This window comes from Pleurodeles waltl, chromosome 8 (genome assembly GCF_031143425.1).
Source record: "Pleurodeles waltl isolate 20211129_DDA chromosome 8, aPleWal1.hap1.20221129, whole genome shotgun sequence".
Taxonomy (NCBI): domain Eukaryota; kingdom Metazoa; phylum Chordata; class Amphibia; order Caudata; family Salamandridae; genus Pleurodeles; species Pleurodeles waltl.
In genome coordinates, this window is record NC_090447.1 from 758,736,907 (window position 1) to 758,751,943 (window position 15,037).

At 44.2% G+C, this 15,037-nt stretch overlaps 2 protein-coding genes across 2 annotated transcripts in view; one reads left to right on the plus strand and one right to left on the minus strand.

Moving 5' to 3' along the window:
* The window catches only part of MOSPD2 (motile sperm domain containing 2), a 476,198-nt gene extending 469,581 nt beyond the window's left edge, over positions 1-6,617 (minus strand). The window contains exons 1-2 of the mRNA XM_069205003.1: positions 6,510-6,617; positions 6,338-6,395 (exon numbers count right to left, since the gene is read on the minus strand). Of these exons, the coding sequence (XP_069061104.1) occupies positions 6,338-6,395; positions 6,510-6,518 (67 nt within the window). The 5' untranslated portion in view covers positions 6,519-6,617. The remainder of the gene's footprint in view (positions 1-6,337; positions 6,396-6,509) is intronic.
* Positions 6,618-7,052: 435 nt separating this feature from the next.
* Positions 7,053-15,037, plus strand: part of FANCB (FA complementation group B) — a 350,895-nt gene continuing 342,910 nt past the window's right edge. The window contains exon 1 of the mRNA XM_069205002.1: positions 7,053-7,534. The gene's annotated coding sequence lies outside the window, so the exon portion shown is untranslated. The remainder of the gene's footprint in view (positions 7,535-15,037) is intronic.

The window sequence follows — 15,037 nt, forward strand, 5'->3', positions numbered from 1 at the left end:
GTCGATTCTGCCATATGATCCGCACCTGATGAAGTCTCTGAGGTTTACCGAGATGCTGCATAGGGCATCGCATCCTCCTTAGCGCTCCAGTTGGGAGCTGGAGGAGCACACCAACACTCATTTACACTGTATAAATAAAAGTCTATGTTTATTACTATAATTGCTCCAAATAACATTAATAAATGAGCACTTTATTTTTACAGATACGGCATAAACACTTCTATATCCCCCCATATGCTCCAGTTTAGCTCCACGAACCAACACAAATTATTTGGACTTTGCTGTTGGACCTCCGGCGTTATTTCCAATGTAAAGCAACGCAAACATAACTACAGTGAAATTGCCACCTCTGTAACATATACATATATAATAATAATGTACAATTCTTGCCATATGCTGAGAACACAGATGGTCATGTGGTTTACATGTAAACGAAACATAAAAAAGTTTTTAAAAATCGACTGTAACAAACTAGTAGTGTGCTGCATATCTCTACAGAAAGAGTCACTGTGAGTTGTGAAAAAAGAACGACATTAAATTAAAAAACGTTTCAATGACAGTTAAGGTTGCAATGGTCGCAAACCTAAAAAAATATAAATACTTCAAATGAGGTACTTTTTACATGACGACACCCTAATGCTAAACAACCGTAACTTGCCGAGAACCAGTACTGGCTCGCCAGCTTTTTACTAGCAACACTGTACATCACACAAGCAACCATGTATTTCATAATAGTATTACTGTAATATAAACGGTGTTGGTTCAGTTATACTAATTAGACATTTAATATTTAGAATAAATATCGCCTTTAAGTTTGCACTACGATTTGCACATAACTAGGCCTTTAAAACCAACGAATCCAAAGGCATGCAGTTTTAAGGTCCCTGGTATACACACAAATGTAAGTAATAGAGAACCTGAGAGACAAGGCATCACTTGTAGCTAAAAGGGTTCCCATGCCAAGCTTACAACAGAGCCTTGATTCAGACAGTAGCAAGCGCTTAATGCTCAGCAAGTCATATAATCGGGTCTGAATCTTAAGACCAATAATGAACAATACTTCATTGTAATAGTTCTTGAAGAAATAAAGCAGGAGAAGGCAGTGCAACGCTCCTTAACGGGATTTTTCTTTCAGCTACTCAAAGAGAGAATGTTCACAAATTTCACTCTGAAGGAAAATCCAAAAATTGATTTTTTATATCTCTCACATTACTATTTTCTACTCTAGAAAATACATTTTTCAAAATAAAAACGTATTCGGACCACATAATAATTTAGGGCAGCGTCATGTTGAACAATTTGTGGCCTAGAAGCCACTAAACAGCAAATTGCAGCCCTGAAAAAGAACTTTTTACTTAAGATTAAAAAAAGAAGACGTGTCTAAACTATTCTCAATTTGCAAATAATACAAAAGGTAATAATTATGCACACACAGCGTTTAATTTTCATGTACAAAGTTTCACAAAGGGCACTATGTTGAAAAGCGTTTCTAATCTTCAGCACTGATTACTAGGTGCTCCACAGAATGATTTGGCACCATTTCAATACCAACAGTTCCCACTTTTCAAGCATTTGCTTTCGATATTTCCTTTCTTTCAGCCAGATAAGTCACTTTTGTATGCTAAGTCTAATATATCTTGTTTGACAAACACCTATTTAAAGCCAACATCTCAGCTCCCACATACACCGTGCAGAGCTTACAGGGGCAGAAACAACTTGTTGTGAACTTCCAAAATAAATTTAAACTCAAAGATTATTACAGCATTTCAAACAATGGTCTATGCCTGTAGATTTGGGGGATGTCAAAGCCACCAATGAATCACAATCTGGATGGTGGTGGTGTATAGGGGGTGTTGAAGAGGACTACTTTAAAAGCAACACACAATAAACATAATAGTAAAGTGCAATAATTTTATAGAAGTGTTAAGATTACGGAGACCCTGTGTTAATTTGTGTGACCTCCATGTTAAAATGTTGAACTAAGGTAGTGATACCATTGCTCAACAGAATTTAAATAGAGTTTGCTTCCAAACTGAGGCACAACTTCATTTCACTCCCCACCCAGACCACTTAAGGTCTGTCTTAACACAAACAGATTAATTCAGCATCTACTATGCCGGAGTGGTATTGATTAATAGGGCAGTCATTATTTATTTAAATGTAACAAATGGAAATTTTGCAAACATCTGCCATGTCCACACGCCAATCATACTATTAAACGCTTAGCACACACTCTACAGCCCATATGAGTAAAATAAAGCAAGCAATAGGAAAGTATTATAATGCTACACAAGTTTTTATAATACTTTTCAATCAATTTCACATTAAAAAGTTACATCATAAAAATATACAAATATAGATAATTAAATGTAATGTTAACTTATTTAGGACAAATTCGTCCCAGCTACCTTTTCACATAATTGCCATAGGAACACCACATAAGGTCACATTGTCAGGCGTTGGGACAGAAAAACGAGAATAAAGATGACTTTGATTATGGCAACAAATACTGACGGTGTATTCCTCTTGCTGATTCTGTATTACCGACCATGCTTCGTGTAACATCCACATTGGATCTTATAGACTGAACTGATGCATTCATTAGTTATGACGATTTGTGCACTGCCCTGTTGACATGGACCACTTGAGACCATGTTGTACAATACTGTGCCTATTGGGGTGCGGGGTCGATAGACTTTAGAAGGAAATTAGAATTCAGTCTGGTGGAAAGACTGGTCACTGATTCAATATCCACAATTCACTTCCACTACCATGGCAGGTAGTCAGTCGTAATGCAATTTGAACAGTTACATTGTTAGGAGCTTCCTTAATCATAGATAAATTAAGATCTGCCAGGAGGTATAGCTTCAGATCCTTCCACAATCATATGAGAGAAAGCTGATGGCAAACTGCCTGCTGGGATATAATCAGGTGCCAGCTCTTGTGGTGGCATGGACATTTACCCTAGTCAGCCTGATGCAGGACACAAGCTTTTTTGTTTTTGTTTTTAAATCATGTGATTCCAAACTCTTCCTGGAACTAGTGGGGTGATTTCAGGACTGGTGTCTTGTGATCAAGTCTGTAGAGGTTCAAGTACATTATACAACTCTCGTTGTGAATTCTCTGCAGCCTAACGGTGTATGCTTTATATTGCACTGCAATAGAAAATAGGATATTGCTAAAATTTAAGAACAACAGCAATTTAATGAATTATATAAACTGAATTTTTTATTTTTGCTTTGGGTTTCAACTAGAAAAAAGGTAGTCCAGACACGCTCTCGCATAACTAGCTGCCTTGTCTTTCAACAAACATTGTATGGCATCCTGGGATTTGTTTCAACTTCAGCATTGTAGTCAAATAAAGTGCCGTTACCTAAAAAGCTAGGGTTGGGAGAAGGTGTCACACATGATATCGAGCAGTTTGGCAAGGATGCTCGCAACTGTTCAAACTTGCAATACCGACGCCATCTTTTTCATTAAAATAATACTCAACAAATGGTCAAATACATTTGCGGAAGAACACATTCATTACTAATTTAACATCTTTATAGTCTGACCCTTGGTACAATCTAAAGTCAATCCTTGTAGTAAATTAAGATACTATGTTTGCAAGCATGAGTGTAGACGTTCGTTTCTAACAAAAAGTCTTTGTTTGGATAAAACCGCAAAGTTGAAGAGGAGAAATGATCACATTATAATAAAAAATATAATGTACTCAATTGACTTAAACATTACAGAAGTGGCTTATATTGGAGTATTTTTTACAGCACCCTCAAGAATACCTTGAAAATGTATTTTTTGATATTTTATGGATTGAAGATCATTAAACAAAATTGTGGAAAGAAAAGTATGTATTCATATACATGGGTGTAGAGTTACCAAAATGTCAGGGGTAGAGTGGTCGAAGTGGGCGGAATCTGAGGGGCACAACATGCCCATACTTTTTTAATATAAGAAAAACAGTTCCCCTGGTTTTTATAAAAAGACAACTCTCCTAGAACAGTTAATTCTTAGAGCTGAAATCCTTCAGCTGAAATGTAAGGCAAGGAGTCTCCTGTGCTGTGAAAGCGAAGGAGGAGCAGACAGTTAAACAAGCCTTCCTGCCAGGGTTTCTGCTTGCCTGAAAGAAAAGTAAGTGTGCACAACTGGTTAATCTGCATAATGTAACGGGTGCTTGGGAGTCGGTATTTGCTTAATTTGATGGAATCATTTAAAGCTTTGTGATGACACACATGTATTCTTTCTGAGTGGTATTGCAAGAGAGTGGCCAGCTGAGCTGTGAAGTGTGTGCTTTTAAAGAGCAGCTACAAAAGAAGATTTGCACTACACACACTCTGGACAATAATAAAATACATATTTTGGAAGCCCTGTCTTTATCCTAAGCCTTTGTGTGCATTTTATAGCAGCCTGTCTTCAACTGTGTGTAATCAAAGTGTAAAATAACAACTTACACCTTCATAGTGCTTTATGTCACAAACTGGGACCTTGTAGCACTAAACATACAGAAGTCCACTATACCAGCCTGGGTTCAATTCTGTGTATTTTTGGTTACTGGCACAGACATCTGCAGTGCACTAACAAACAGTGGTTTCATAATGTACGATAGTGCATTTTGTCTCATTAACTTAACTTGAATTTAGATTTTATGTAACCTGTGTCTACGTAGTTACCTCAAAACGAAAGACGTTACAGATTATTTTGGGGTTTTTTCTGCCACGCCTTTGACCCAACCCCCATTTCCAGGCAGCATTATAGTTTCCATACTTTTAATGCTATTCAACCAGTGCAGGGGTACAACAGGTAAAACTAAGAGCCCATGAAACATTTGATAGTATTTCAAGAAACAATAGACTATTCATGCACGCAAGTTACTACTTTGTAAACAAGAAAGATAACCAAATGAACATCTTTGAAAACTACAGAAATAAAACAACATCTTGATTACAAAAATATCAATCCATAAAATGTGGAGGTGCTTGGAAGAAAAGAAAATGTAATTTTGGTAGGCGCGTAGGCCTTCTCAGTGCTTAGAATACAGCGGCAGTGTATTTAGAAAGGGTATCTGTGACCAGAGGAGCTTCATCAAACGAATGAATATACTCCAAATAATATAACATTGATTCGTGTAATGACAAAAGTGCTGTGCATTTAATAGAAGCAGTTTTACATCACCATGAATTACGTCAAATGGCAATTCACCATAATGCCATTACAGGAAGTGACATCACTATATTTAAAAATCTTAAGTAAATGCAAGCCTTGGTGAGATATATAAAAGTTAATAAAATCAGATAAAAGTTTACTTTCGTTACCACTCAACAGAACAGCCATCGTCGTATGTAGTATATAATCACTGTATACTAAAGTACTACTTAAAATGCAAAATTATAGGCTCAAAAGTCAAATCACATCCTAAAAAACGGAGGCGCAGCCGTTACACGCCCAAATATAGCTCAAAATGATAAAGTACAGCCATACATTTCCTGGTATAGGCACATATTCCCAAACACAAGCATAGCATGCTCAAGCCCAGGTGCAACGTGTATGTGTTCAGGTAAAAAAAAATCAATTGCCTAGGCAGCCATAGACCCATATGTACCCAGGAACAGCAGTAAATGCCAGGTACAATCTTTGTATGAAAGCCAAAAACAACGCAAGGTGAGGAACGACGCGCAGTTAGCCTTACGTTTGTTTGAAGCGACCGATGCAATAGATTCACCAATACTCCCATGCCTATCAACTCTGCTTCCGATCATATGTACCTTTAAGAACTTCCCTTTTTGCAATTGTGAGTGTCGCGTATCCGAGCCTACGGTGTTCGTGTTAACATGAGAATTACATTCCATAAGGATACATTCAATTATTTTTAGGCACGGGGAAGATTACGTCCGTGATTTGCCTGGAATCACAGTTTGTTGAGCCAACGCTGAGACTGGAACCTAGTTCCCAAGTCGGCAGCCCTGGTCGTAATAAAACAGCCTCTCACATTTTGCCTACTGAATGAAATAAAAACTAAATTTAGATATATAAAGGACAGCAGTGTGGCTTCTAACAGCAGCGGTGGGGGCAAAACCGATACTATCTAATTTCAGTTACGCCGCATTTTCTAGCTTTTCACGTACCAGTTCAAGGAGGCGGTAGGATCAGATAAACCAGATGCGCTCGGTGCACCTCTAATATGCGCGGAACAGGTGTGTGTGCGAGGGACTGGCGACTCTACGAGTCTCACTCCTAACCCGGATAGTTTATACCTAGTATCGTAATTTTGGCAGGGATCAAACTAGTGCTGGTGGAACACACCACCTGCACTAACGTCCCTTCCCGTCACTGTACTTACCTGGCAGATATTGCTCCTTAAAGCGTCTTCTAATCTCCCCCAACATCCGTCCCTTGTCCTGTGAGAGGGACGATACAAAAGGCAGAAGTTTAAGGACGCTGAGGATACAGCACCTAAGCAAGTTTCAGCTCATGTTCCCAACAAATAACATTGCCGAGTTAGCGATACTCACATCTGCCATACTGGGGGGATATCCGAAGCCCGAGGTTGACTACTTGTGACAGGACAGGAGGCGAGAATGACACAAGAAAATAGACACAGAAAAGGGACTTGGCTGATATAGCCCTCCCAATGAAAGACTGGCACAAACAAGATTTATGGGAGAGAAAAAGCTAGTCCCACAGAATAGGTACAACAGACACCCTCCGTGAATAGGCGTCTGAAAGGTTAGGACAGTGATATCGTGGCGCAAACAGTAATTGAATACAAACCATACAGTTTAACATACATTTAAAAAATGCACATATTTATGAAAGTATGATCTGCGTTTGAACAAAGTTGCTGAAGTAGAACGTAAATAATAGTTTGAAAGTGATAATGTCACAATTGTGTGCCAGCGGCATAAATAGTTATGTGCGTATTGAAAATTTAGGATTGGTATTAAAAGTTTGCCGATTCATTGGTACAACCAGGAACTTAATTTAAAGATGGCGCTTAAATACATGTTTCTCGCAGTCGTTCGAAAAAACGTGTGGTGGTTCTAGTCTTTTTTCCTGTTCCTGACCAAGATACCAATTTGTGGTCTCCAGACGTGCGACGTGGTAGATATATCGGATACTGAGTAGACTGTTGGTGACCGGAGACCAGTGATCCCTTAATCGCGTGGATATGGCGAGATACCAAACCATCTCGGACCCAGGACTTGCTGAGCAACTATCTCCCGACATGCTTTACTGGGTCGTGGCAGACATGTTAGAGCCAGGCATTTTTTACTTTGACAGTTTAATCGTTCCTGGGAGTACAGCAGTTGGTTTATATTGATAAAATAATGAATATTTACCTAATTCTACAATGGCTACAGTCGACGTAGTTGTGCTTCATTGGATACTGGTTACGAATTCGACCCTGCGCGAAGAGCAAAAGCTTCAGGGAGTGTGTTAGCGGCAGCACAAGCAGACTAATGCCACCCATGGAAGCTGTAAGATCACCGGCAGTCTCTTCACTGGCAGCTTTCGTTTGGATGGTAAAGCAGTTAATGTAAGACAAGTTAACCGAACGTTTTAAATCAGGGTGTACTAAATTAGTTTTCATTTGACAGTTGATACTTCATTTCCACAACCCAGGTCAGCTTACTTGCCTACCCAATATTCTTACTAGTTCATCAATGATTTTTGTTACGAACCGTTATTGTTCAAATGAGGTAGACATTTCATTATTTCTACGGACCTGGTCTTTGTTGTCTCCCTCATTAGTTTTGCGGAGATCCCAACCTCAAGATAGACGAAAGAACAGAAAATAAAAGTGAACTCTGCCCGCACCCCATTTTCACCAAAATCCTTTCCGTGTTTAGGTGTAGCCTGCAGGCAGCGCACACGCGCTGTTATTTGACGATCTGTTTTAATAAAAAAAAAAAAAGTAATTAAAAACCCTCAAAAAAGACTTTTAGTCCGCTCATTACATACCGTTCTTTGCCAACAATATCAGTCTTATTTGCTGCCTTCTGAATTGGCAACACATGAAAGGCGTCACTTAAGTTTCTTTCTTTGGCACATGGACCGAGTACACATTGAGTTATCTTTAACTAGTGTCTGTCCGCTGCTCGTGCTGTGATTGAGGTACTATTTCTTCTTTTTATTTTGGCCTTTTTAAATAGCGAAAACTCGACACACCCAGAAGGTATTGGAGCACTTTATATGAGCACTAGTTACAAGATCACAGGTGGCAGAAATCCATGTCAGGGTGAGTTCCTGGGTATGTCTGTGCAAACTTGCTGTGCCCATCCGCAAATAATAACTGAATGCTAACAGAAGGTTTCACAGACACTTTGGCGCATACATGCCAACCCTTTGGATTCAGACGGAGATGATTTCAAGGTTAGCCTACCACCTCTCGATTCTTCATGGAGAAACCCAATTGGAGTTTTGTAAAACTGCCACAAATAAAATGTTTGTCACGCATGCTCCAGTCTCCCCCTCCAAGAATGATTTCTGACATCAAAGGTTAATGGTATGTCCCTAATTATTGGGCTGCGAGATTAGAGCATGTGACAGGATTCAACACTTTATTTTTGGCAGTTTTATGTAGAACAAACAAAAACTGAGTTTAGAACTCTGGTTTTAATTGTGCTGTGTTATTAAACTGCCGAAAATTAAATGCTGATTGTCTGTCACCATACAAACCAATAAACCCAATTCAGGCAGATTAGCTCTCCTTCAGTAAAAGTCAGTGAGAAAAATACATTCCCCATAGTATTTTTTTTAAAATCTCTTGTCTTCTCTAAAATGTTGCCATTTATGATCCGCAGTCATGGGGGCAGAGACTTCAGAAAATTCTCATTTATTTTAAATCAATTCTGTGGAGCAATAGTAACTGGAAGGAGGCTTATTTTACGACAACCCCTGTTTTTTTAAAAATAATTATGTGTAAATGTGTGTTCCCGCGCTCATGTGTGCAAACGTACCAAGCATACTCAAGTAGATCATTAATTGAAAGCATACAACAGCTGTCAAGGACACTTCCACAATCATGGAGTCAGATGCTTCAGGATATTGTCATTTATTTAAAATCATTCTGTGCAGCAATGTTAACTGAAGGAGGCTTATTTTACAACGACCCCTTTTTCCTTTTTTTAACATCATTGTGTGTAAAATCAGTACATTTATGCTGCAAGTGTTTTCAAGTTATTGTTTTTCCTGCTGGTTAGTGTTCACGCCATTCGTTGAACCAATATGTGCCGATATATCTTAGATGTACACACAGGTAAGCCCTGGGACCTACCTGACTTGAGCCCCCCCCCCCCCCCCCCATTTTACGTTCTGAGGTTCTGCAGGTTGAATGTAATTTACAAGCTCACACAGGGTTTCAAGAGGTGTCTGGGATACAAATCATGACTTATTTGAAATAACTGCAGAAACTGATAGTACTGAAACGTTCCTTACTGCTGTTGTGTGTGGGTGTTTACAATTTCTGCATCACTTCCCTAACACTTCCCAAGAGGCAGCTTTTCTGTATTGTGGAAAGAAAAACAATAACTTTTCATTCGGTTTTCAATGTAAAGCTTTCTCGCAACAAGTGTGACAGACCTTTGAAAGCCGCAAGTAGAATTTAGATTAATGCTGTTAAGTAAAATGGCCAGGCTTCTCACAAAAAAGACTTGAGGTTTCCTTTTTGATGGTCCTACTTCAGTTTTATTAGAGCAACCACACTGATCATATGCTCACAGCCTACAAGTATCTTTAAACTTGGGATGTGGCTTCCTATTTTGCTGTTCGTCAGACTGAGAGGAGACAAAATGAAAGGAATACCAAGGATGCAGCACTCCTAGTCTGCTTAATGAATTGATTAAGGCACTGAAAGCATAATGGCGGTCATTACAACATTGGCAGTAAAAGCCGCTTACCGCCGTGCAGAAGACCGCAAACACACCGCCGCGCCCGCGGAAATCCGCCACAGCCATTATGACCCAAAGCACGGAATCTGCCAATATTCAGACACCCACACAAGTCCGCCACACCAAAGGTCAGTGATAAACTGGCGAAAACAAAACCTCCACCGTCACGCCAACAGAAATACGCCCACACTATCACGACACACGAATCCACGCGGATTCCAGAGTCCAGAGACACCACCATCAACAATACTAGCATCCACAGGCACAAAACACCATTACCCACATAACTTCCACGCACCTCACACAACACCCCACTACATATCAGCACACTTATCACCCCACACCCCAGGTTCTCGGAGGATGAGCTCAGGGTCATGGTGGAGGAAATCGCCCGGGTAGAGCCACAGCTATTCGGATCACAGGTGCAGCAGACCTCCATTGCAAGGAAGATGGAGCTTTGGCGAAGAATAGTGGACAGGGTAAACACAGTGGGACAGCACCCAAGAAATCGGGATGACATCAGGAAGAGGTGAACAACCTGGGGGGGAAGGTGCGTTCCGTGGTCTCAAGACACCACCTTGCGGTTCAGCGGACTGGCGGCAGACCCCCACCTCCTCCCCCACAACTAACAACATGGGAGGAGCAGGTCTTGGCCATTCTGCCTCCTGAGGGCCTCACAGGACTAGATGGAGGAATGGACTCTGGTAAGTCAAATCTTAACTATTACATCCCCCACCCTACCTGCATGCCAACACATACCCCCACCCTCACCCTCACCCTCACCCCCATCACTCCAACTCCTCACAAATGTCCCAACATCATAAACCACACATCCCAACACCAAGCCCTGCATGCAACACCAAAGCATGGACACCCATCACCAAAGCATGCCCACTGCACAAACCCATACACCCCCCTAAACCATCATCACACAAGGTCCCACACAGGAATGCAAGCACTGGGGTACACGGTCACCCACCCATTGCACACCATGGCACACACAGATGTAATAAACATCCTTTTATACCCCTGCAGGACCCCTACCCAACGTCACCGGACAGGAGGGTCCACACATGTCCACACCACCAACAGAAGAGGCCCACAGTGATGACAGCACCTCTGTCCAACTGGATCTAGATGCCCAGCCCATCGGGGAGCTCTGGACAGTCGGTTCCCATCACACAGTCACAGGCCACTACAGAGCTTACCCCCTCTGGAAACACCAGCACAGCACCCACCCAGCGGGCCCATACCTCTGTCCCCAGGACACGTCAATCAGCAGTGTGTCCACCACTACAGGGAACCCAGGCTAACCCACCACCCCAACAACAACAGGGACCTGGGGGCAGTGGCAGTGGGCACACGGTCCAGGGGACGGAGGCCCAGGAACACAGGGGAACTGGGAGGGCTGCTGTGCGACAGGGGGAGGACAGGCCAAGGGAACCCACTCTCAATGAGGCCCTCTCCAACATCATGGGAGCCTACCACCACTCCCAGGAGACAATGGCAACAGTACTTGCCAAGTTGCAGGAGACCCAGCGCCTGCAGGAGGAACAGTATTTGGGCTTCAGGGAGGAACTCAGAGCCATCAATTCCACCCTGGGCACCATCGTAGGGGGTGCTGAAGGAAGTACTCAACACCAGGAGGGACACTGTGGCACAACAAGGGGCCCCTGACAGTTGCCTGGACAATGAACTGCCCACCATCTCCGCCAACACTAGTGGACAGGAGGCACCGCCACAGGACCACCACACCAGCACCCCACCCCCTGCAGAGGGAGAACCACCCGCAAACGGTCCCTGAGATCCAGGACAAAGACAGAGAACGATGCCAAGACCCCGCCAAGAAATTAGACCACCCTGAATGTCATCCTTCTGTCCCACTTTGTCACCCTATCCATCCTTAAACTGCCCCAGCTCCACTTCCTATGCCCATTTGGGCAATGCACCTGTGAGACTAATAGACTGGACTCTGCCATGGACATTCCTCCACCATCACCCCTCACCATTTTCCAACCCCCTCCAATATTGAGCACTAAAACAAACACCCTTGAAGCACAAAACAATCTGGAGTCAGTCTGTGATTTCGGAATAGTGTTTTAGCAATTACTGTGGCAAAAAGCTCTTTCAATTGTAATGTCAACATACCTATGTCACACAGCTCTAGTCCATGAGGAATCAAAGCAGCTGTCAGACGGTGGGACCCACATCTGTGAAATCGTAAGGGAAAGTGATAACTCAGTGCTCATACACTGGGTGAAAACGACAGACAGTAGAGAGGTAGTAGTGTTAAAGTACATGTAGTAGGCAGGTTTTGTATTCTTACCTGTGTCTCACTGGAAATATTGCAGCATCACTGAGTCCCTGTTGTCCATGTCTTCTTCTTCTGCTTCCTCGTCTTCACTGTCCACAGGCTACACAGCTGCAACAACACCGCCATCTGGACCATCCTCCTTCAGAAAAGGCACCTGTCGTCGCAAAGCTAAGTTGTGAAGCATACAACAGGCCACGATGATCTGGAACACCTTCTTTGGTGAGTAGAATAGGGATCCACCTGTCAAATGGAGGCACCTGAACCTGGCCTTCAGGAGGCCGAAGGTCCGCTCGATTATTTGCCATGTTCGCCCATGGGCCTCATTGTAGCGTTCCTCTGCCCTTGTCCTGGGATTCCTCACTGGGGTCAGTAGCCATGACAGGGTGGGGTAACCAGAGTCACCTGCAAATGGCGAGGGACAACAGTTAGACACACACTAACCTGTAGGGATAACCCCAGACCCAGACAACCATTCCCACTGTCTTGCTTCCAGGTGCTCACCTAATAGCCACACACGGTGCCTCTGGAGTTGACCCATCACATAAGGGATGCTGCTATTCCGCAGGATGTAGGCATCATGCACTGAGCCAGGAAACTTGGCATTAACATGGGAGATGTACTGGTCTGCCAAACATACCATCTGTACATTCATCGAATGATAACTCTTCCGGTTTCTGTACACCTGTTCACTCCTGCAGGGGGGACCAAAGCCACATGTGTCCCATCAATGGCACCTATGATGTTGGGGATATGTCCTAGGGCATAGAAATCACCTTTCACTGTCGGCAAATCCTCAACCTGAGGGAAAACGATGTAGCTCTGCATGTGTTTCAGCAGGGCAGACAACACTCTGGACAACACGTTGGAAAACATAGGCTGGGACATCCCTGATGAAATGGCCACAGTTGTTTGAAATGACCCACTTGCATGGAAATGGAGCACTGACAGCACCTGCACTTGAGGGGGGATTCCTGTGGGATGGCGGATAGCTGACATCAGGTCTGGCTCCAGCTGGGTACACAGTTCCTGGATTGTGGCACGGTCAAGCCTGTATGTGATGATCACATGTCTTTCCTCCATTGTCGACAGGTCCACCAGCGGTCGGTACACTGGAGGATGCCACCATCTCCTCACATGTCCCAGCGGACGGTGCCTATGAAGGACAACAGCGAGCACAGAGTCAACCAACTCAGAGGTACGTACCCACAGCTTACACAGAATACGAATCATAATCCAAAAAGTGGCCTGTATGTGTGTTGAGTCTAGGCCTAGGTATGTGTGACGCAGTTAAAAATGAAGCCATGTGGGACCCTGAAATGGCGGCTGCCTGACCTCTAAAGTGGGACAATGGGATGTGAGGTAACTGCGCTGGTGTTGTACACCGTCGCGGTAGGCGGTCAAAGACCGCAGCGCAATGCTGCATTGGTTAACATTGGACCCTATGAGTCCCAGGAGCCAATGACGATGTACGCCAGCGGTGAGGGTTTGCACCGCCGCGGACGTGACCGCCATTTTCTATCTGTTCAATCACTCGATACTTGATCTTCGACAGGAGAGGACCTACACTGCAAGTGCTGCTGTGACCTCGGTCTGGAAGAGACAATGGCTCGAGTGTCTGGGGAAAGGGCCCCTGCCTTCACATTGGAGGAGTTGGAGAAACTCGTGGACGGGGTCCTCCCCCAGTACACGCTACTCTACGGTCCTCCAGACAAACAGGTAAGTACACTGGGAGCATGCTGTATGGGCTATGCCTGTGTGGAGTGGGGTGGATGTAAGAAGGGGGGGGGGGGAGGGGGGAGATTGCGGCGTGGATGAAACGACGGTGAGTGCATGTGCCACATGGCAAGGGTAGGAATGGGGGCCAATGAGTGTGACGGTGCAGTTGATAATACATTTCTCTTCCCCCTATACAATTCATGTAGGTCAGCGCCCACCAGAAAAAATATATTTGGCGTGCCATTGCCTAGGACGTCCGGACCCTGGGGGTCTACCACATACAGAGCACCCACTGCCGGAAAAGATGGGAGGACATTCGCCGCTGGAGCAAGAAGACGGCGGAGGCTCAGCTGGGGATGGCCTCCCAACGTGGGAGGGGTGTCCGTCGCACTATGACCCCCTGATGTTCAGGATCCTGGCGGTGGCGTACCCGGAGTTGGATGGGCGCTTGAGGGCATCACAGCAGCCACAAGGGCGTGAGTACACTCTCATCCTGCTGATTTTGCACGCAGTGGAGGGGTCTGGGTGGGAGAGGTGAGTTGTGGGTTTCCCTGGGCCAAGGCGAGTTTAGTAAGCCAGGTCCCTCCGTAAGGCAGGCCATGTGGCACCCCACCCCACCTCTTTAGAGTGCCAAGTACACCTAGTCATGCCCCTGTGTCATCCATGTGTGCAGATGTCGTGCATAGCCTACTAGGCCATTTCCCAGGTATTGAGCAGTGGAGCCCAAGAGTGCGGCGTAGTGCAGGGGGCTTCTGTGTCAGCCCCTGCCCCAGACACCCCTGCTGCCCTCAGTGAGGAGGCCATTGACCTCCTGAGGTCCCTCACTGTTGGGCAGTCTACCATTTTGAATGCCATCCAGGGTGTAGAAAGGCAGTTGCAACAAACAAATGCATTCCTGGAGGGCATTCATTCTGGTCAGGCGGCCCTTCAGCGAGCTTTTCAGACTGGCCTCAGCACTGATGGCAGCCATTGTCCCTGTCTCTAGCCTCCCCCAGACCCAATCCCCTCTACCCCAGCCTATCACAAGCACACCTTCAGACCAGCATGCACACACGTCAACACACAAGGGAAGCTCTGGCAAACATAAGCACCACACATCCCACAGGCACTCACGCAAGCA